At 34.1% G+C, this 22,753-nt stretch overlaps 3 protein-coding genes across 6 annotated transcripts; 1 reads left to right on the forward strand and 2 right to left on the reverse strand.

The window, feature by feature from the left end:
* The first annotated feature begins 911 nt into the window (after positions 1 to 911).
* sycp1 (synaptonemal complex protein 1) lies at positions 912 to 10,186 on the forward strand. 3 transcript variants are annotated; one of them, XM_042758857.1, is made up of 32 exons: positions 912 to 1,227; positions 1,511 to 1,637; positions 1,759 to 1,840; positions 1,933 to 1,976; positions 2,143 to 2,307; positions 2,399 to 2,466; positions 2,548 to 2,621; positions 2,731 to 2,789; positions 2,905 to 2,971; positions 3,099 to 3,172; positions 3,345 to 3,453; positions 3,538 to 3,632; positions 3,748 to 3,932; positions 4,061 to 4,128; positions 4,217 to 4,278; positions 4,361 to 4,477; positions 4,582 to 4,686; positions 4,786 to 4,889; positions 5,247 to 5,364; positions 5,451 to 5,521; positions 5,615 to 5,696; positions 5,793 to 5,855; positions 5,966 to 6,028; positions 7,906 to 8,022; positions 8,157 to 8,267; positions 8,348 to 8,440; positions 8,714 to 8,839; positions 8,923 to 9,063; positions 9,172 to 9,240; positions 9,322 to 9,429; positions 9,586 to 9,669; positions 9,759 to 10,185. In XM_042758857.1, the coding sequence occupies exons 2-32, from the start codon at positions 1,512 to 1,514 to the stop codon at positions 9,897 to 9,899; spliced, it is 2,991 nt and encodes a 996-aa protein (XP_042614791.1). In that variant the 5' UTR covers positions 912 to 1,227; position 1,511; the 3' UTR covers positions 9,900 to 10,185. The 3 variants fall into 3 exon arrangements, with proteins under 3 accessions (XP_042614791.1, XP_042614792.1, XP_042614793.1); XM_042758858.1 differs by having other exon boundaries at positions 1,183 to 1,307; positions 8,923 to 9,064; positions 9,173 to 9,240; positions 9,759 to 10,186; XM_042758859.1 differs by lacking the exon at positions 5,966 to 6,028 and having other exon boundaries at positions 1,183 to 1,307; positions 9,759 to 10,186.
* Positions 9,420 to 12,759, reverse strand: LOC109091210. 2 transcript variants are annotated; one of them, XM_042758863.1, is made up of 4 exons: positions 12,540 to 12,759; positions 11,330 to 11,858; positions 11,090 to 11,251; positions 9,420 to 10,599 (listed from the first exon to the last, which is right to left on the reverse strand). In XM_042758863.1, the coding sequence occupies exons 1-4, from the start codon at positions 12,606 to 12,608 to the stop codon at positions 10,364 to 10,366; spliced, it is 996 nt and encodes a 331-aa protein (XP_042614797.1). In that variant the 5' UTR covers positions 12,609 to 12,759; the 3' UTR covers positions 9,420 to 10,363. The 2 variants fall into 2 exon arrangements, with proteins under 2 accessions (XP_042614797.1, XP_042614796.1); XM_042758862.1 differs by having other exon boundaries at positions 11,090 to 11,254.
* A 79-nt stretch (positions 12,760 to 12,838) lies between these two features.
* Positions 12,839 to 21,158, reverse strand: LOC109091868 (sodium-coupled monocarboxylate transporter 1-like). The gene is given in 16 exon segments (XM_042758860.1): positions 12,839 to 13,273; positions 13,391 to 13,479; positions 13,566 to 13,675; positions 14,173 to 14,194; positions 14,197 to 14,365; positions 14,660 to 14,746; positions 14,889 to 14,956; positions 15,042 to 15,154; positions 15,996 to 16,084; positions 16,166 to 16,295; positions 16,399 to 16,539; positions 18,041 to 18,195; positions 18,497 to 18,564; positions 19,365 to 19,416; positions 19,605 to 19,670; positions 20,476 to 21,158. Coding segments are annotated over 16 exon segments (1,833 nt in total). The 5' UTR covers positions 20,830 to 21,158; the 3' UTR covers positions 12,839 to 13,153.
* Between the last annotated feature and the right edge of the window lie 1,595 nt (positions 21,159 to 22,753).

The raw sequence follows: 22,753 nt of genomic DNA on the forward strand, positions 1-22,753 counted from the left end.
AATCGTGATTAATCATTTGACAGCCCTAGTTTTTTTAGAACCTAACTTAAAGCATATACATTTGCTGTAGGACAAGAACTGTATCTCATCTGTTTTATGTAGGCTAGACTGGGAGTGAGAGAAAGATTAAATCAGTGAATACATGTATATAAAGGATTAATCTACAAGAAACAAATGTTGCCTTCTAACAAAAAAGATATGCAAGTAGTGTCTCTTGATAAATATATGCACAAACTGAACATAGAACTTGGTAAATATTTTCCAAGTTAAAATAGTTTTGCATTGTTTTGTTAGTATCCATGCACACTCACCAGTGTCTGTCATTTTATGTATTCTTGTGCATTTGTGTCTATATGTGTAGTCTAGCAATTTAGTGATGAAAATTATTTGCTTCTTTAAAATTGTGTAAACGCAAAGGCACTTTGTGTATAGCCTAATGGGAAATTGTTCTTGAAATGCCAAATAAGTTACTTTCAGAGCCAGTTTAAATGTATATCTTTTTTCTGTTGCAAAATGTTTAAAATAAAAATGATTCTCATTTTAATAAAAGTTGTATGACTTCACATATGTTGGGTGTGAACCCTGGTGTTCTTTTGAGACTCACAATGATGTACAGTAAGTACCTCTAATTTTCTCTTTGGCTTCTTTTGCAAAATGTTCATCTGACTTAGGAATTCAAAACCCATTGGATATTACTGTAGCTTTAACACTTAGTTTGATGCAATTTTCAGAAATGTGGCATGGTATCCTGAACAATGTTAGGAAAATAACCAGATTAAAAATATATATACACTCTGTGTGTGTGTGTGTGTGTGTGTGTGTGTGTGTGTGTGTGTGTGTGTGTGTGTGTGTGTGTGTGTGTGTGTGTGTGTGTGTGTGTGTGTGTGTGTGTGTGTGTGTGTGTGATGATTATTTGCAGAACATCTCCACCAGTCTGAAAATATCATGTGAAAATTCAACATCTTCATGTTACTTTGGGTCTCTGAGTCGCCGAATTAAAGTATATATGAATTATAATAATGTATTTTTGAAGTAGGCTATGCTATAAAAGTTCAAGCTTGTCTTATACTTAGCATTATTCATAAACCAGGGGGAAATAAATATTACATTTCGGAAGTGGCCTTCATTTTAATTGCTACTCCGGTTGCTAAATTTAATCAGATTCAGCGCGTGAAACCGCGCAAACAATTTCAAATCGGAGTCGCGCGAGGCAAAAACCGACGTCAGGTAAAAACCGTTGGTTAGCGGAGTCGTATTAATTATAAAAACTTTAAGAAAGTGCTAACTGTTAGGTGATTTGCTGAAAGGTAAAGATTTTTTTGTAAAATTAAGTTTAATTACATACACGTAGTTTATAATAGTGGAAAAGTAACGGAAATTAGATCATTTGTGAGGAATATTTACCTTTGCTTAACTGCCTCAACGTTTCTCAGCCAACGTTAGGGAAAAAACTCAACAATAACATTATTCGGTAGGATTTTGAAGTTATATATTTCGTTTGACTCCACAGCATGGAAAAACCATTCAACTTCAAACTGCTGGTGCCCCCAAGAGCTCATTTGAATCAAATTTCCGCAGTAAAGCCTCAGGAAACAGGCTTGTTTGAAGAAAACTCTGTTTTTTCTCCTTCAAAACAGGTTGGCAGACTTGTAACGTTAAATTATCTGTTTGTGTTATAATGTTGCTATTCGACCTCTGGCTGCTGAAACTGCTGTTTGAACATTTAATTTTAGGATGATACGTGTATTTTGTTTGTAGCGTTATAACAAGTGTTCAGATATGGAGACAAGCCTGCCCTTCCCATCAAAAATGGTGCTTCCTACGAAGACATCAAGAACTGGTAACATTTATAATCTAAGTGGAATGGTGTACTGTAATGAATATGGTTTTAATGTAACAAATACATTAATACTGATTCGTTTGTTCGTACAGAAGGTATGAAGAAGGCTGCAGTCATGCCAATGGAAAAGGAGGAGGTCAGATTAAATGCTTATTTCATTTTCTGTTGTAGTCTATTGCTTAGATGATTATTTGTTTATTTTTGTAATCTATAATGGTTAAGGTCCACATTATGAATTCAGTGCAATGCATAATGTAAATAAATCTAAGCAGTTTAATGGCTGTTATGCTTTTGCATTAAAGACATCATTAAGATCCAGCCAGCTGTACTCCAGATTGCTTGATGAAGCTGAGAAAATCAAAATGTGGAAGTTCAGAATAGATTCTGAGATTTCACAAAAGGACAGAAAGCTTCAGGAGAACAGAAAAACCATTGAGACGCAGCGCAAAGCTATTCAAGAGCTTCAGGTAATCACATTTGCAGGTAGTGCATTTTTTTATTATTATTATTATTTGTCCGCTTCAGTAAAGACAGAATTATGAATTATGTCCATTGCAGTTTGCAAATGAAAGTCTGAGCATGAAATTAGAGGATCAGCTGAATGAGAATGAAGACCTTAGAAATAAGTACGTATAGCAAGGGTAATTTTCTATAAACACATATTATATGAAATTATATAATAAATTATTGTATTCTTTATTATGCAGAAGCAATGCAACCAGAAATTTGTGCAACATACTAAAGGACACATTTGAGAGATCTGCTGAGAAAATTAATCTGTGTAAGTCTGAGAGCATATTATAATATGTCAAATATCAAAACACTAAATTAATTCATTGTCAATTATTAGAGGACAATCGTGTTTTGTTTTTGTTTTTTTGCCTGAATAGTTGAGGCTGAACGGGAAGAAACTCATGATCTGTTCATTCAGAACAGTGAGAATATTCGGGTAACTATATAATTTCCTTCTTTCTTTCTTTCTTTAGGATGCTGAAGAGTTGGCAATAGGCCAAAACCTAAATTAGGACAATCCTTTCATGACACTTTAATTTGTTCAATTACAGAGGATGGTTGCAGCATTTGAAGGTCTTCGGAAACAGGCAGAGGCTCATCAGCAGGATATGTTGAAATGTGCTCATTTTCTATTCATTTTTCCAATTATTTTTTAACTAATTAATTGAATTTGAAGCATATAGTGTATTTGACACAATGACACAATAAAATATCATTTTAACATTGTTTTGTTACCATCCTACAGTAAGAGAATGCCTTACACAGTTTGAGGATCTTAAAGTGAAGTTGGAGAGTGAATGCCATGTGAAGGAGAATGAGGTTAGTGCCTTTGCTCATGAGCCATACAAATAACTCACTCAGCCTGAAGGGGGCAGCATTTGCTTGAATAATCTTGATTTTGAAAGATCTTTCATACAGTAACACCTGTCTTTGTGTTCATGATGTGACTAAAACACGTGTATTTTGTGTTCCTTGACTTTAACTTGTTGAGGTTGCTATGCTTCAAGAAAAACTCCATGAAGAAGAAAGCAATCTCAAAGATGTTTCACTAAAACTCAAAGAGGCACAACAAAGCTGCAGTGTAATAGAGGAGACCGAAAGTAAGAATGCATGAAACATTTGTGTCAGTCTTTATTCTTGATTTTTTAAAAAAAGTTATTTACCTTCACTTTGGTTGTTTTTAGGGAAACATCAGAAATTACTTCAAAGCGTTACACAGGACCGGGAGGCACTTGAGGAGAAACTCAGGGTCACAGAGCAACTCAAAAGGGAGATCGAGGTTTGTCCTTATGGAAGAGCTTTATTACAGATATTTTGTACTTGTAAGGATAGTACATATAGATTAAAATAATTCATTTTAGAGATGCACCGATTGCAATTTACGCTGTACATAGGAAAACCAGAGAGCCCTAACTTACAAACTGGAGCAAAGCAAAGCGAACCATGAGAAAGTTCTTCAAGAGAAAGATGATGAACTACAGGAACTAAACAACATCAAGGAGCAACAGTCAAATCATCTTTCAGCAATTCAGCTGACAGTGAATTCTTTGCAGTCCTCACTAACATCTGAGATACAAAGGTACGTTAAAGAGGCTATATCAGTACAAGAACTAACATAATGTTTTGTAAATCTCAAACCAGTAGCACAGGTAAAGACCTTTAATATTTAATTTGATCCATTATTGAATGTTTCCTTTGTTTTCACAGGGCACAAGACCTTGAGACAAAGATAACCTCATTGGTGAATGAACTTAGTGACAAAAACACAGAGTTAGGTGTGTTAAGACTCTGTATGTTAATGAATAATGATATCATTGCATGCTTTGTACCATTCTAAAATGGTTACACTACTTCTTCATATAGAAGTTATCAAGGGGCAGAATGAGAACCATAGCAAGCAAATACAGATATTCAGAGATGAGCTGGTATGTATTTCCCTCTGTTTAAGCATTCATGTTCTGTGATTTTTGCATCTGTGAAACCGAGCTCACAGTGTTACAATAACAGGATGAAAAGACAAACTCACTTTGGTCTATAAAGGAGGAATTAAAGACAAGGGAGGGTCAGATGCTCCAGCTTATTGCCTCACTTGAAGAGAAAAAAAGTGAAGCAAATCATTTTAAGGTGAGGAGAAGGTCATTAAGCATTCATCGACATAGCAAAATTCATTCACCTTCATTTCAGTGCTGCATTTTCTTTATACTGTACCTAATATTCACCCCTCTCAGGATGAAATAGAGTGCGTCATAACAGAAAATAAAAACATGAAGGAAGCCCTGACAAAAGCTACACTTGATAATGAAGAGCTGCAAAAGGAAGTTGTTTTAAAGGAGGTCATTAAACGGCATATGTACTTATTTGAGTTTAATAATAAGATGGAACATGATTGAATAAGATAGATTCTCAAACTGAATCTGTACATCTTTCATCAGGCTAAATTACAAGACATGGAGGAACAATTGTCAGGAGCTTTGGAGAGCAGCTGTAAATCATCAAAAGAGATAGAAAGATTGGAGAGGGACATAAAGCAGCAGAAGTAAGAGCAATCATGACCTGTCTTGTTTTATACCATTAATCTCTAAATCTCAGACTGAACCTATAATGTTGAAAACAACATGTAAGTTTGTGTGGCCAACTTACTCCTCCAATTTATTGGTTACTGTTTCACACACTGTACAGATAGTCTACAGTAGGTATAGGTAGATATGTAAGGGAGATAATCTTTCTTTGAATTTTGCAAATAGATGTGTTTCAAGTATGTGCACAAAATTTTGTATAGAAAAAATTAGTTGTAAGGAAAAATTGTAATGTTCATTTAAATGTCATTAAATGAAGTATTTTGGCCATTCTGCTATTGTATTATTTTATCTTATGGAACTGTTTTTTCTTTGAAGGAGAAATATGAGGAGCTGATATTGAAGTTTAATGACCTGCAGATGCAGAAGGACACCATTCAGCAACAGGTTGATAGTGGTGCTTTAGAGAAGAAAGTCCTTCAGTCTCATCTCATGGTTTGTAAATTTAATCAAGTCTCTATATGTTGTTAATATGACAAAGAGATCCTCAAATGCTGTATGTGTTGTTTATTTCTTTACAGGAAAGCAATGCAAATGCAGAAAGAGAGAAGACAGAAATGGAGAGACTCGAGATAGAGAAACAACAACTTCAGTAAGATAAGAGGAGACTTTTGTCTTGTAACATTGCACATTTTGGTTTATTTATAATTTTAGTTTGTCTTACATGTGCAATTTCATATTCTAGGGAGCAGGTGGATAATTTATCTGCAAAAATTGCTGGGCAGGATGAAGAGAATAAGAATGTTCAACAGCAATTGAAAGAGATTGTGCGTTCTCTTTATTATACTGGTTTATTATTTAAGTTTGTTGAGGTGTATCATCTCATATATCTAACCATAATTCATGTTAAATCACCCCAACAGGGCAAAACCGCAAAGCAGGAACTTCTGACAAAAGCGAAACAAATCAAAGCACTGGAGTCAAAGGTAAAAAAAAAAAAATACAAAAATCATATTGTAACATGCAGAACATATGCACTATTCACTATTGTGTTTAAACACGTTTTTAAATTGATTTTATTCTGTTTTTTCTTTAGCTAACAAACATTAAAACAAAACTAGAGACCAAAACAAAAGCTCACGATGAATGTCTAAAAGAGGTAGATCATTTATTATTATTTTTCTAAATGACTGAATAATGTTACAAGAACTTTATGTTGAAAGTCTGAATGAAACTGGACCTTGGAGATATTAGCCAAAATTCATTTCATTTTTGATATTAACCCTCTGGAGTCTAAGGGTATTTTTGGGGCCTGGAGAAGTTTTGCCATGCCCTGACATTTGTGCTTTTTTCAGTTTCTTATAAATATCTAAACGGCTAAAGTCTAATCTCACCGTAATCAGCAAAACTGGGCTATAATAATATGTAAGCAGCATGTATGTACATGATTGTGTTTTTGAGAAAAAAAATGTTATGCGTGGTTAGATTTAAATTTTCTAAGACACTTTTTGTTGGTAAAAGTCATATGCGAGTAGGCGTCAACTATCATGAATTCACACCTGAGAAGACAAAGGCCTGCATAATGAGCTGCATAATGAGCCATTCAGTCAGCTGTGTCACTGAGAGGGATGAGTTACAAGAAAGAATGTGAGGACAAAATAAATGTATATAATTTTATGTTTGTAGTTTATTTAGAATATATTTAATTATCCCGCAACATAATTTAATATTCACTTGTGAGTGCAGTTAAACAGTTTATTAGGAACAATCAAAGCTGACTTTCAAACTGAATTTTTTGCATCATTACTCCAGTCACACAATCCTTCAGAAATCCTTTTAACAATCTTATTTTCTACAAAAAAAAAACATTTATTATCATTATTATTATTATTATTATTATTATTATTATTATTATTATTATTAATGTTGAAAAGAGCTGAGAATATTTTTTTCAGGTTTTTTAGGGTGGATAAATTGAAAGAACAGCATTGTTTGTTATATTTGTTACAGTTACATTTATTTGTTACATTTATATTATTTACATCAAGCTTTTGAATGGTATAGTAGTGTATATTGTTATTGAAACTTGATTATACATTTAGTCAGGAATAATAGTTTGGAAAAAGTCTTTGGAAAAAGTCTAACTAGTAAAATGTTTACACGTTATGTGAAAACTAGTACAAGTATATAAATAAATAAAAAGAGACTTACTCATGTTTATGATCTCTGCTGAATAAAGTGCTTCATTCTTTTTTTCTGAGGAAATCCATATCTCAATCCATATCATCACATCTTTTTGGGGTGAATTATGTCTTATTCCTCTCATCGCGAAGCAAACAGTAGAATAAAAAAAACTTGAACAATCTCACTGCGTTGTCTTCTGTTGTGTGGGCGTATTCAAGCCGCGCGCTTCAGTTTGAATCTGAATAGAGCGTTCAGCGAGGGGGCATGGTCACATTAGATATAATGAAGGGAGACATGAAAACGGACATTGCGTTGTTTTCATATGGATTACTTTATCACAGAATATCTGCTTTCGGTGGCACTTGTTTAGTTTAAAAGTAGACATGTCAGGCTTTCTATAGATATCTCTCTCATATCTCTGTGTTGAGTATTCACTGAGTTACAGTTCATTTTAATGACGTGTTTGTAAATGAAGATCAGTGCAGACAAAGGCTGCAGACAGCACATCTTGTTTGTTATCTTTATTTTATAAATGCACAAAGTTTTGTTGTTATTATGTCTGTATACAAAAAAAAAGTAGACCCTTTACAGATTCGATTGATGTATTGCTTTTATCTGTACGATCAAAACTGAAAGTGTAATTTAAGTTCTTTTCGGGTTATCAGGAGAAAATGTCTCAAATCGTGTATACGCGTTAATCGACTTCAGAGGGTTAATAGTCATTTATGATTCTTTAGAGGAATTAAACATGCATATACACTGTTTTCTCATAAATTTTAATTGAGTAAATATATGCTTGTATATGTAAGTATAAAAGTGGTCATGTAACAGTATTTGACATGTTTCTCATAGATTATTAAATTGAAAGAAGATTTGGAACGTATAAAGAAACATCACAAGGAGGAGCGTCAGAAAATAAGCTCTGACCTTGAAGATAAATCAACTTCAGAGGATCAACTCAACCTTGAGGTGATATGTTTTTTTTTTTTTTTTTTCAATTGTTTGTTTGTTTGTTTTGATTTGTTTTGTCATTAAATGCAACAACTGAAAAAAGAAGATCTGAAACAAATAATTCATCAGGATTTTGGGTCGGGGGGTTGTAGATGCAGAAACTGAAGGAAATGGCCATGGAGGCACTGAAGAGTAAAGATGACACAGAAATCAAGTGCCAGCAGAAGATATCAGACATGGTTGCTTTAATGGAGAGGCACAAGGTGGTTATCAAATTATACAATATTTTCAGTTGTTTTTGAGCACTTTTTCATTCATTTTAATGTTGTTATTTTCTTGGTAGCATGAGTATGACAAAATGTTAGAAGAAAAAGATGCAGAGCTAAGTGAGAAACGGATGAGAGAGGCCGAAGTCAATGCAAGCAAAGCATCACTGGTAATTATTTGACCTTTTTAATGGCTTAATCTGACATTTTGCAATCCATTACTTGCATTGAATATCATACTCAGCAAAACAGAGTTTGTCATTAGATGCCTGAGATGGTAATAAAAGACTCCTTGGTCCAAAAGATGGATTTCTAAATTCATTGGAAAGATCTTGAATTACCATTGTTTCCTTGAGACATTTAACCAAAGGTTTCGTAGGTATAATGCACATTTTATTAGATAAACAAATTTCTGCTAAAAACCAAATAACCAATACATTTAGGAACTGGAGCTGTCCCACCTGCAAGTGGAAAATGATGATCTTAGACAACAACTTGAAAAGCTCAAAGGAGAGAAGGTGGCCTTAAGGACACCACTTTCATCTCTTGAAAAAGACACACTTCAACAGGTATTGTATCTTGTCAATTGAGATACCATAAGTATACATGGCAATTTAAAGTGAACTCTGCAGTATAAAAAATATAATTTTAGGTATCTGAAATCAAACCTAAGAAGGGAAGAAACAAGATATCTAAAACTCAAAGAGCTGACACCGCTAAGAAGCCTGTGTATACACTTTTAAATGAAGAGGAAAATGTACCTCCATCAAGAAATACATCTAACACTCCTGCTGTAGGTTTTTTTTGTTGTTGTTGTAGTTGTCTTTGTCCATTTTGTGCATTCTTATTCTTTATTTCTATCATCTAACTTTTGTTGATGATGTTTTTTGTTATTGATTCAGAAACAGTAAATGAAGACCTTCATACTCCATTATGGAGCAAAGCGACTAAAACAACACCTCAAATAAAGGTATGGGGGCAACCTGAACAGTTTGCAGTACACATCATTCATCTTGAGCATTTATATGAGTCAGTTTATTTTCTGCTTCAGTCATTCAGAATTCGCACACCACCCACATCTGAGATTATGGGGTCTTGGAAGGAAAACATTCTGAAGCTGGATCCAAAATCAGACAACTCAGACAGCAATGACATACTGGTAAATTTTATCTATTCACACTATTCACATATATGGTATTGTGCTATATACAAACTGTTTACAGTGATCTGCATTTTTATTTGCAATCAACTCAAGTAATTTCTTACAATTGTGCTTTGTGCTACTCTTTCTTAATCCCCTGTATCTGTTGTGCAGAGTTTCTCTCCAAGACCTATTAAATCAAAGAAACCTATGCAACCAAAATACCTAGACACAGGGAGTTTGGACATGTTCAAGAAGGTAAACAAAAATCACGTATGACTAGTTTTGTCCAAATTGATTCCTTAATGTTCTTCTTTTGACAGTCATCATGTGCAAATTATGTACAGGTGCAGAGTTCTTTTCCATGCAAGTCTCCAGGAACAGTGCTGAAATTGGCTGCAATAAAGAGAATGCGAGATGCTGGATGGACCACTGTTAGCAATTCAGATAAGAAGAAAAAAAAAGTAGCCGACAAAATCTTTGCTTAAAAGTGTTTGCATCAAAAATGTGTGATTATCCTTGTAGAAAACTTACATATAACAGTACATATACTCATAATACAATAGCTTCTGATTGCTTACAATTTCTACTGTTGTTTAAATAAGCAGAAATATTTATATTATTTATTCTAATCTCTCAGTACACAGTTTCTCTTTATAGTATGTTTGGTTAAAATATAGTACCTTAAAATGTTTATCAAAAGATTCAGGTTCCTGGTACAGTTATTGTTGGTTTCAGTTGTGTAGTTTTTTTTTTACAAATATTTGTATTTATATTTGTGTTTTCTGTTATCTTCACTAATTTCATTATTTCAAAAGTTCAATTTCAAGGTTCAATTTTTTAACAAGTTATTTTTTTCCATAGAAACTTCAAGTAAAAGTAACATTTTTAGCTCAAAAAGTTTTATATATATACAGTATGTACTAATAAAAAGAGGTTTGTTGATGAGATCCTAAGGCTCTTGGTCATGTGCAGGGAATGTCTGAAAGGTGGAAGTATCAGGGTCTGCTCTCTCTTGATTCTCTCTCAGAAACTCCAAGCGGAACTGAGTGGGTCTGGAAGCAAATCCAGTTGCGTCTAGTTGGAATTCTTCGTTCTGCACTGTCATGGTGGGGTTGTAAATCTGAGGGCCATCATAGAGTCCTCCTGAAATGACAAGCGTGTCATCTGGCACAGCAAATGGCTCACCTGTGAAAGGTGACAATAAATTAACTACAGACAATAATAATATGCATAGTACATGAGTGTAATAAGTAAGCTTTCCATTGATGTATGGTTTGTTAGGATAGGACAATATTTGGCCAAGATACAACTATTTGAAAATCTGGAATCTGAGGGTGAAAAAATCAAAATACTGAGAAAATCGCCTTTAAAGTTGTCCAAATGAAGTTCTTACCAATGCATATTACTAATCAGAAAATTAAGTTTTAATAGATTTACAGTAGGAAATTTACAAAATATCTTAATAGATCATGATCTTTAATTAATAGCCCACTGATTTTTGACATAAAAGAAAGCAATAATTTTGACCCATACAATGCAATTTTGGCTACTGCTATAAATATACCCCAGCGACTTAATACTGGTTTTGTGGTCCAGGGTCACATACGCTAGATTAAATGTGGTTGCCCATGCACGGCTTGATATAATTTTTTTAATAAGATAAGGTTTTCCTAACCTGCATCTTCATTGTGGAGACGGCGGTGAGTATATTGGATACTTCTCTCTTTGCTCCTGACGAACTTGTACACTAAGTGCCCCAGAATTACCAGAACTATTACACCAAAAAGAATGCTGAATAAAATGGTCAGAGATTTCTCTGAATGATTCAGGCCATCACCTGCTTTAAAATGGAGGTAGAAATAGTCAGGCATTTCATTAATTTGGTTTACATTATTAAAGATATGTTCTGACCTACCTTGAGATTCATTCAAAGAAGTTATGCTGTTTTGAGTTACAGTGGTAGAAGTAATCGCAGTTTGTTTGGTCACTTGTGTAGTGCTTGATATAGCACTTCCATTGCTGCTATGTGTAGTGTTGTCTGTAGAAGTGACAGCTGTTGAACTGATGTTGAGTGCTGAGGATGTGGCTGATTGGGTTGTCTGAGCATTTTCTGTTGTGTTTGGCTGCCCTGTTGATCCTGTTACATTGCTTTGGTTGGGTCCCAAAGTAGTATTGGAGACAATAGTGGTCGTTTGGGTTGTAAAGTTGTTTTGAGTTGTTATACTATCACTCTGTGCTGAATAGCTTGATGAATTTGAGACATTTTCTTTGTGGTTTCCTGTTGCATTCAGAGGTGGAGCTATCATAGCACTCAGGCTTGAGGGTGACTCACTTGTATGTTGTGCATCGATTATATTATTCAAGACCAGTAAAAACAATATTAGCTGGCCCCATACCAAAAGCTGAAGAGTTAGCACACCCATAACTGTGGCAACTGCCTTCTCTTAAAAATAAACACACACACACAGAGCAGAAGTCACTCCAGGTCGAGAGATAAGACATACACTTTCATACAGCACATAACCTAATTCATGTGTTGCTGACATGTGGTTTCCTGTTAGACACTTGCAAAGTTTCCATTTACTAAGTACATTTATTTCTGGTACAAGGGTATCATCATGGCTTCCTTTGTGTTTTATTATTCAAACAATGTTTTTCTCTTTTCCAAAATACTTTTTTTAGCACTAGGTATTTGGATTATTATTATGTAGATTAAAAATTAAATGTGTACTTTGTTTAAAAGAACACATACAGAAAAGTTAGAAGAACATGAGGCATTATGTCTAAAATGGCGCTGAGATGAAACTGAAGACAACAAAGAGCCACATGGTTTTGCATAGGCTAAACAAACAGTCATGAACGACCCATTTTATAAATGTCAGCCCTCACAGAGTCTCCCTAATTAAAGTAGCCTTCCATAATTGAATTGTTTTCACCGACAATTTTGTCTAATTTGCATCCAATATACACAATTGTAAGAAAGCTACATGTTCTTTTTAAAAGAAACCAATTCGGTTCCTGTCTCTTTCTCTCATCTCGCTTTCATTCTCCTACACCCTCCTGTTTGTGTAATTGATGTAGTGTATAGAACAGTATTAATTTAGGACAACAAGAGCAGAACCTACCTGTAAGCTGAAACAAACGGTGGTAGTGAAAGCAGGAAGTGGCTCGCAGCAGTTATTACACTCCCCCATCTGCTGCAGGCTCCATTCATTTTCCACTCCCTGAAGAAAACAGCTCAGCTTCAGCTGTTCAAACAAACAGGTAGAGGAGGCCGGCCTTGAATGGCTGACTTCCTTTACCTGCGTCGAGGAGGCAGGTGTTCAGCCATTGTTCAACCCGTGTGTAAACCCTTCACTTTGATGTATTTGTTTGATTTCAGTGTTTATTGAATGTTACTTTATTACTCCATGAGTTTGACACATAAACATTTGTCAAATTTTATTTCAGAATAATTCAGATTTAATACAGAAACTTTTACTAAATATTCCTGTGTAAATAATACAAAACCTGATAATTAAAATCGCAAAAAATTGATGTAGTTTATAAGAACAGTTCAATATACAGTATAATGTAGCCTACTGGAATAAAAAGACATGCTTAACATTAATTTCTTGCTTCTCTTATGGAAATGTTTGAAAGGATTGAATGTACCATCATCACTTAATTTCAACATACAAAAATACAGTCATAATTTACTATTTACATCATATCCAAAAAATCTATTTGTTTTTCACATCTAAAACTTAGTGATCTTCTCCTTGTAGTCTTTCTCTTTCAGTGCAATTTCATTGTCGCCGAAAACTGGACTCTCCAGACCCTGGATATTTTTTGGGTCTTTCTCAATTAAGTCTGACACCTAAAAAAGGAAATAAAATGGATGACACAATATATAAAATTCAATTTCTATAATTTCCATAATTTAATTTCTATTGTTTTGTACCTTGTCTGTCGCACTGGTAATGAAATCTCTCACCTCTGAGTCTGAGCTTCTGCATCCAAAGCAGATGAGATCTGATTTTCCAATAAAGAGTTCAGGTCGAGCTTTCTCCTGCTTACAGCCACCTAAAGTAAATAAATAAATAAATCAGAGTTTAGGTTTGATCTCTGACTGTTTAGCTTACTTACAAGATGAGAAAGAGTCACCTTACCTGAGATTGCACTGACTATTAGTCCTGTGACCATGGTCACTATTATGCCTACAGGGCAGAAGTATAGGTAGGACAAAGAATACCAGCTGTCTGCCAAAGCTGGTCTTGCCCTGAAGAATGCCACGAGACAAGTTACAGTTAGCTTTGATGTCAGTACGTTGCATTAAATTAATCAAAAATGACAATAGAGACGTTTATAATGTTACAAAAGATTTCTATATAAAATAAATTATTTATTTAAATATATTTTTTTATTTTCTATTCAGCAAAGAATCCTAAAAATGTATCACATTTCCACAAAAACTATTAAGAAGCATGTACTTTGTTTTTCAACATTGATAATAATAAGAAATGTTTATTGAATAGCAAATCAGCATATTAGAATGATTTCTGAAGGCGACTGGACTAATGGCTGCTAAAAAACACAGCTTTGACATCACAGAAATAAATTATTTTACATTTTAATAATATTTTTGTAATAATATTTTACAATGTAACTGTATCAGTGTGTTTCAGTCACTTAAATGCAGACTTGGTGAGCCTAAGAGATCCCATTCCCAACCTTTTGAATTGTAGTGCAAATATATATAAATATAGGATTGCTTACTGTGGAGTTGTGGTTTGTTTGTAGGTGTGTTGTGTGTTGTGTTATTGTTGTTTTTTTTTTTGTGTGGTGTGAAGCGTATTTTTACACTCAAGGGAAGCCGAAGGGTCTTCTCAGGTAAAGGAGGATACACCTGAGCTCCAATTCCCACCCATAACGTTATAGTCAGGCCAGAAATCAAACCAACTAAACCTCCCTGTAGGAACACAGTTAATCTGTATGAATCTGAGGAAGGCCTAGATAAAATCTAAAATCAAAAAGTTTAATTTTGGTTTAAAGTGCATTTAGTACTTTTGTTAATGTAACAGCGGTCTTGAAACGTTGATGGTGTGGATGTAGAATAATGTAAAAAGCAAAAAAAAACTAATTGTCTCCCACTTGTTGTGGAAAACGATACTTGGTGCATTTTAAGACACTTTGGTTATTTGTTTGTTTAAAAAGATGTACAAAATCTTGAAACATAGTAATGAGTACATTAAGATATTCTTACAGTGGAGTTCACGCAGCGGAAGAATATGCCCAGCATATAAAGCCCAAAGAGAGGTCCACTGATCATACCAAATATGGACAAAGCTGCCTGTGGAGGAAGGGTTTCATAGCATGACATTACAGTCTGTTATCAGCAGAGGGTGCTTCTGATAAAACTCATGCAAGTTTTTCATGGACATTACTGCAGTATTACACTCAAAATGTTGGCTTTGTGTATAGATTAGATTTACCTGCAGTATATTGCCCATCAAGGACGCAACACCAGCCATACCGATGCATACAGCTCCATAGAATACACCTAGGGATAAGCAGCACACCGTCAGTCCATCATCCCCCACCATCCCCTGCTTCAACCTATACACAGCTGTTGCACTGAAACTCACTCATGCCCATGTTGATCCAGGACAGCTGTCTCTCTGTCAGCCAGGGCCATGCTGGCTTCATAAAGTCCTCCACTGTGACAGCCACCAGAGCGTTGATACTCGACGACACCGTACTGTTGAAACCAGACACATAAGCTAAAACTAACCTGACCTGTCATCAACAAAATTCATGTTTAGTGTTACACCAAGACTTAAAATCAGAGGATCCCACACTTTTTTGTCAGTTAAATTCTAATCTAATTTTTAAATCAACATTTTAAGTACACTGATATCCAAGTTGTTTTGTGCTTTAAATAAACATAATTAACATATTTTTTTTAATAATCAACAATAGATTTAATACATAAAAAAATATATAATTTATACTCTCTCTCTCTCTCTCTCTCTTTCTCTCTCTCTCTCTCTCTCTCTCTATATATATATATATATATAAACAATAAAATATATAGTATAGAAATATAAAACTACCTAAAAAAAATAATTCTTACTTAATAATCATAATTATAAAAAAAATACAAAAAAATGTTTTAGTATTTATTAGTATTTATTCATTTATTTAAATCAATTAAAAAATAAATAATCTTAGTATTAGTATTTATAAAAAAAAAAATTATATAGTTTGTGTGTGTGTGCGTGTGTGTGTGTATATATATATATATATATATATATATATATATATATATATATATATATATATATATATATATATATAACTAATAAAAATTCATAATTACCAAGTTTTTCTAATTTATTTAATCATATTTTTACATATGTACATAGTTTAGTGTGGTTATTATATATATGTGTGTGTATACAGCTTTGTGTACAGCACTTCTGTCACAATTTCCCTTGGTCAGAGAAATTGTTTCTTATGTTGACCTTGGTCCTGGTTAGAAAACCTTTCCCAAAATGATCAGGGTGGACTTATCTGACAGACATATATTTGTTGTTCACCTTAATGTTCCACTGTAAGCTGCAGCCACGAACAATCCAGGCAGTCCTGGGAATTCTGCTAGTATGTCCATCACCAGATAAGGAAGGAGCTGGCAAACATTAGATTTGGTCAGATTAAATGTAAGCATTGTGAGTAAAGATTAAGACGCCACTGTTGGGGTATGTATTACCTGGTCTGATGCTCCTACATCTTTGTTGGTGAAAGGATCACAGTCTTTATAGATGGAGTACATGGTGAGACCCGAGAGCATGGCCAAACTCACAGTGACCCATAATCCCACCATATTCAAATACAGAGATCTGTGTGGGCAAATGTTGACAGAACACTAGGGTTTGCACCAGTATTAACTGTAGGAGCATGAGTAAAGTCTCATAATATCATGTTTTAAGTGAATATACTCACAGCTTCGCATGAGTTATTGTCTTACAGGAAATGTAGCGCTGGACCTGTGATTGGTTGATCGAGTACATGGATGCCCACATCAGACTGCCACCCACAACGATTGTCCAAAAACTATGACGTCTCAAAGGATCAGGATCAAAACTGAAGAAACATTTGAGAGGTATGTTAGAATATCTGTCTGTTTGTCTAAAGTAGTGTGTATTTAACAATACATTACCATTAAAATGTTTGTGGTCAGTAAAAATATTTTATATTTTTGAAAGAAGTCTCTTACGCTCAACAAGGCTGTGTATATTTTATCAAAAATAAAATAAATACAGTATTTTATTATTTGAGTTTAGAAAAACACATTTTTATTGTAATATATTTTAAAATGTAATTAACCCTCTGGTCCTCTTCCTTTGGGAGTCCCACTTGGCTCATTTGCGGTCAAAAGTGACCGAAGCCTTGAAATGTAACTTATTTTTTTATTTCAGGAAAATCAATTTAATACATTTTTGTTCAATAATATGTTTTGAGTATTATTAACATTTTTGAGGGGATTTTAAGATATTATGCAATATTTATACAATTTTAATTAGCTATTTTTTCCCCACAAGAATTAATATATTTTTATTAAATTATTAAATTATTATTCTTCAATAAATGTATTTCCATTGTTTTTTTTAGACATAATTTCTTCATCTTATTAGGTTTTGCTTTTAGATATAAATTTTGATATTCTAAAAGTCTACTTTTTGTCAAGGTTTAGATATTTTTGGTTAGATAAATATCAGGTTTTACATGATGATTACAATCAAACATTGTATATGTGTGTGTGTGTGTGTGTGTGTGTGTGTGTGTGTGTGTGTGTGTGTGTGTGTGTGTGTGTGTGTCTATTTTGCACTCTTTAAATTTTACTGTCACCCCTTGATTGCTGTGCACTTTTTTTGTGCAGAGTAGCTGATTTGTATTTTTGACCGAGAAGGAGCCAAGTGTGACTTTTTTCTTTTTTTTTTTTTTTGACCCTTTTACATATCCGAGTCATGTCCATGATTTTTGTGTGTGTGTGTGTGTGTGTGTGTGTGTGTGTGTGTGTGTGTGTGTGTGTGTGTGTGTGTGTGTGTGTGTGTGTGTGTGTGTTTGTGTGTGTGTTCACATAGCTAATGCAACAAAAGTCACCAAGTGTCATCTCATTCTGATGAAGCTACAATATTTATAAAAAAAAATTCAAAATATAACATTTTTCGGTCTTAAGAGGCTAAGAAGGTTAATCCTATGATACAAAGCTGAATTTTCAGCATCATTACTCCAGTCTTCAGTGTCACATGATCCTTCAGAAATTATTCTAATACGCTGATTTGCTGCTCAAGAAACATTTCTTATTATTATCAATCTTGAAAACAGTTTTGTGGCTTAATATTTTTGTAAAAACTGTGATGCATTTATTTTTTTAGGATTCTTTGATGAACAGAAAGTTCAAAAGAACAGCATTTATTTAAAATAGATATCTTTTGTAAAATCTTAAATGTCTTTACTGTCACTTTTGATCAATTTAATGCATCCTTGCTAAATAAAAGTACACATTTAATAAAAAATACAATCTTACTGACCCTAAATTTTTGAAAAGTTCTGTATGTGATTCTAAACCAGAATTCTTTACCTGAATGTTTCCAAACGTCCTCCATGGTAGCTGTCATTCCAGATCTTCCCTAATCCCCCCTGCAGCACAGCTCCACGAGCGATTATCGCCACAAACCCACTCAACATGATGATCATCTGAAACACATCGGTCCATATCACTGCCTTCAGCCCTCCCTGTAAACAAAAGCATATTCACATGGATAAACACACAGCAGGATGACCTTTTATCCGAACCATAGTTTAGATGAGCACCTGAAGGCTGAGAATAATATATAAAAGACAGTAATGTTGGTTATTTCAAGTCTTAATGAAAAGTGGAGCTTTTTTTTCACATCCTGATTTTATTTATTTTATTTTTCATAGAAGTTTATGCAAAAGTAGAAAAAGGCAGGGGTGTGTGGGACACTTTTCTTTCCCCTTTTTGCAACCATAAACAGTGTGTGAAATTGCAATTAAATTGAATTATGTTACTGACCAGGGTACAGTAGATGATGCAGACTGCCCCTGTTGCCACTAGCACTCCCCACAGATCCAGACCGGTGACTGCAACACAAGAGCTTACTTATAGATATTTATGTGTTTTAATTTCCTAAAATCATCCTTTGGGACAGAAAAGTGCTTCTAATTGAAGACATACCCGTATGCGTTTACATGTAAGCTTTATTTGATTTGATATACAATACAGTCAAAAATTTGTAAAAATACAATTTTTTAATGTTGTTGAAAGAAGTCTTGTTTTGCTCACCAAGTCTGAATTTATTTGATGATAAATACCTTAATATTGTGAAATATTTTTACAATTTAAAAGAACAGTTTTTTTATTTTAAAATGTAATTTATTCCTGTCATCAAAGCTGTATTTTCAGCATCATTGCTCCAGTCTTCAGTGTCACATGATCCTTCAGAAATGATGCTAAAATGCTGATTTGGTGCTCAAGAAACATTTATTATTATCAATGTTGTCAACAGTTGTGCTGCTTCATATTTTTCTCAAAAAAAAAAAAAATTGTTGTTGAAACACTACAAAAAGTTTAATAATACTTTTATTCAGCAAGGGTTTCTTAAATTGATCAGAAGTGACAGGAAAGAAATTTTTAATGTTACCCAAGATTTTTATTTCAAATAAATGCTGTTCTTTTGAACTTTCTCCTGTATCAAAGAATACTGAAAAAATCATAGTTTCCATAAAAACATTAAGCAGTACATCTGTTTTCAACACTGATAATAATAAAAAATGTTTCTTGTGTAGAAAATCAGCATATTAGAATGATTTCTGAAGTAAATTTCACAACATTTAGACTTCTTTCATCCAAACATTAATAATGCAAAAGATTATTTACTTACTCTGATTAAGTGCGAGTGCAGGAGCATAGATAACCATGCCTGTGTACAAAGCCTATGAGAGGTAACAACACCCATTAGATGATTGGACAAGAATCTCTTTTACCTTAAATTCTTCAAAATATTCAACACTTAAGCGACAGTATGACATGGGAGAAGCATAGACACAACAGATGTTGCGGATGAAGCAATTGCATGTTTAGTTATGTATAAAGTCATGCAAGAAGCTAAAAGCCAACTTACAGTTTGAGCAATATACATGCTGGTTCCAATCACTCGTAGCAGCTTGTTAAAACGCATCTCCAAGTACTGCAAAAACAAGTGACCAATTAAATCAATTATTGGCAAACAAAACAACAATTTACATAATTACACAAAACTCAGTTTGTACAATGAACTATTACATACTGTTAATATCTGTTGTTTTAAAGGTTAATGATGAGAATCTTTTGCTGGAAAGTCATTATCTATTCTAAACCTTTCGGTTTCACCATTTTTGAAATATATGTCATTTATTTATTTATTTATTTGTTTGTTTTTAATGTAGATTTATTTTACATTAATTTTTTGGTTGTTGTTTTTCCACACTGCAAAAGAATATGTAATCAATTAGTCATGGAAACACATTTTTCCATTTCTTTAACTCAAAATTATTTAACCAATTAAAACTTATTTTTTAAAGGTTTTTTTTTTTTTACTTAAGTTATGAGATTATTTAAGTTATAATTTAACCTGAAATTACTTGTACAGCCAATTTGATTATACTTAAAAATTAAAGGCAGCAGCTGAACTTCAGTTCAGTTTTTAAGTTGAAGTGAATAGAAATCTTGTACAGCTGTCATGGACAGTAACCAACAATAGCTTTTGCACTTTGGATTATACAATAAAACTCTTCACTATGAAAATATATAATACAGTACAATGTCAGAAGTGATAAATCTATACAAATAAACTATCCTGACATAACCTTTACTTTAAACCTTATCTATCTCTCTCTCCGATCCTCGTTTTTTTCCATCAATTGATTCTTTGTCAAGTTCAGGCACAAATGGTGTTTTCTGTCTCTGTTCTCTGTCCTCATGCAAACCCCTCGTGCCTAGTGTTGCCCTTTTACCTCATATGTGCTGGTGATCCTCAGCCGGTAAAACAGAGGCACGAAGATTTCAGCACTGATAATGGACATGATGGCATAGGAGAAGACGAAGAGCCAGAATGCCGTGCCGTACATATACGCCTCTGCAGGGGTACCAATAACAGTGATACCTGACATAAAACTAGCCGTAAGGGACAAAGCCACAGGAACTGCGGTCATCTGACGGCCGCCCAGGAGAAACTCATCACTGTTGGTCTCCTTGCGTCCACGTATGGCTTGGAACAAGCCTATGCCGGCAGCAAAAAGGATCAAGCCGGCGAACACCACATAGTCCCATACTGAGAATGTCGCAACTGGACCTCCGCTGCCCGGCATGATTTGGAAATTGCGCTTAGAGAGCTATGTAGCCAGTGCCACACTGGTCAGAAGTGATGTTCAGCTGGAAATTCCTCCGAAGCTTATGCCAACAGGACGATGAAACCAAGTAGCTCCTGTCAAGTGCCAGTAACTGATAAGAAGTCAGGTCTTCTGTAATCTTGGACCAACCACAAAAAAACTTGGGTTAATCATCCCTTAAGCCCAGAAGACATATCAAGTTACATAATAAAAGGAAGTGAATGTTGTTTTTTTATTCCTAATCTTGCAGGAACCGTTTAATCAATGTTGCTTAATGAATTTAGAATGTTTTGTGCTGAGTCGACTCATGTACCCCTCCACTGATATGCTAACAAGGTAAACCGCAAGAAGAACTAGCCTCTTTTTCAGAAGATCAGAAGACTTCCAGAATATGACTAATGTACTATTTCATCATGTGCGTATAGCAGGTCATGTTAAACTCTTCAGTTCCTGGTACTGTTTTGAAGTTTACTTAAAAAGAAGACTTTTGATTTCAGTTTAAAATGTTTCACATTGGTCCTGTTGAATCAGTATCTTCCAACGATTCCAGGTAAATCAGAAACAGTGTACTGTTTTCCATTCAGTTACAGCTTGACAGAAACATTAGGTGATAAGAAGAAGCAATTATTAACAGCATGTGCAACCAGGGTTCTATAGGAAGTCGTCAGATATGAGTAAACAAAAGATAGCTGTAAAATCATATATAGACGCTATTCAATGGCACTTTATACTGTGAACATGAACCTATAGTTCACTTCAGTAAATCAGCATAAGTATGGTGCTGAGACGGTTGAGGAAGTTAATCTGTGACACTGTCAAAACATCTTGACATGGTGATGTGCTGTTCGAGGTTCTCCAAGCTGCAAAACAATTTTTAATGGCATTCTTTCTCCTGTTTGAGTGCCGAAGATATGCATCACTCAGCTGGAAAGAACTGCATGCAAACTGTGCATGCATTTAATTTTCCATTTGCGATACTGTGAACTTTGCACACCAAATTAAACCTGAAAGATTATGAAAGGTTTATAGAACTAAATGAAACCCATTTGTTGCCATGTTATAATACAGCTTGATTTGTGTACATGACCTACATAGGATATATTTCAACACTGAGTATCTTAGGAGCACTAAAAATGTATTAAATGAATCCTGTAATTATTGTAAAAGGTGACATTATATATGTTTATACCAAAGCTATCATACAGTGGCAAGATTGATTTTGGATCAGACACAAAAAGCTACTGTAGGAAAGGAAAATGGCAAATGAGTTCTCTTTCAGTTGTTTTCCTGCACTTCCCTAATATTTGTAGAATTTTGAGATCAATTGAGATCTTAATGTCTCAAACTGTCCTCGGATAATTAAAGGTCACAGACTTTATTATAAAGTAATATATCTTAAAATATTTTTCATCAAGTTCCTCCAAGACCAAGAGCTATGCTATCAAAACCACTTACCAAAAAATAAATAATCATTGTAAAAAAAATAAAAAAAAAACAATTGCCAATTTGTTATTACAATTGTATTATTTTAATTCCTTTTTTATTTTTATTTTACAATTCATTTTAGTAGAAACACCTGAGACTTAAGTTGATATTCAATATGACAAACCTTACTAATTTAGATGCAGCCTGAATATTTAGTGGGCCCTGAATGGAGACCATATACAGCACATGGGTGATTTGGTTAGGAAGCATTTTATGCATGCTGCAAAATAGATGATGATGGAGACAGATGGGGATCAGGTTCAGTGTTTGTATAAGAACAGCAGCCTTTCAACACAAGCAGGCTCAACCGGATCCTCCAGGTAAGTGGTCCTTTGATTTCCTGTAGCACTGCTGTGCTGTTTGACAGTCAAAAAGTTTAAGAAAGCTCAGAAAGACACATGAAATGATAGTTATGAGA

This window comes from Cyprinus carpio, chromosome A6 (genome assembly GCF_018340385.1).
Source record: "Cyprinus carpio isolate SPL01 chromosome A6, ASM1834038v1, whole genome shotgun sequence".
Classification (NCBI taxonomy): Eukaryota; Metazoa; Chordata; class Actinopteri; order Cypriniformes; family Cyprinidae; genus Cyprinus; species Cyprinus carpio.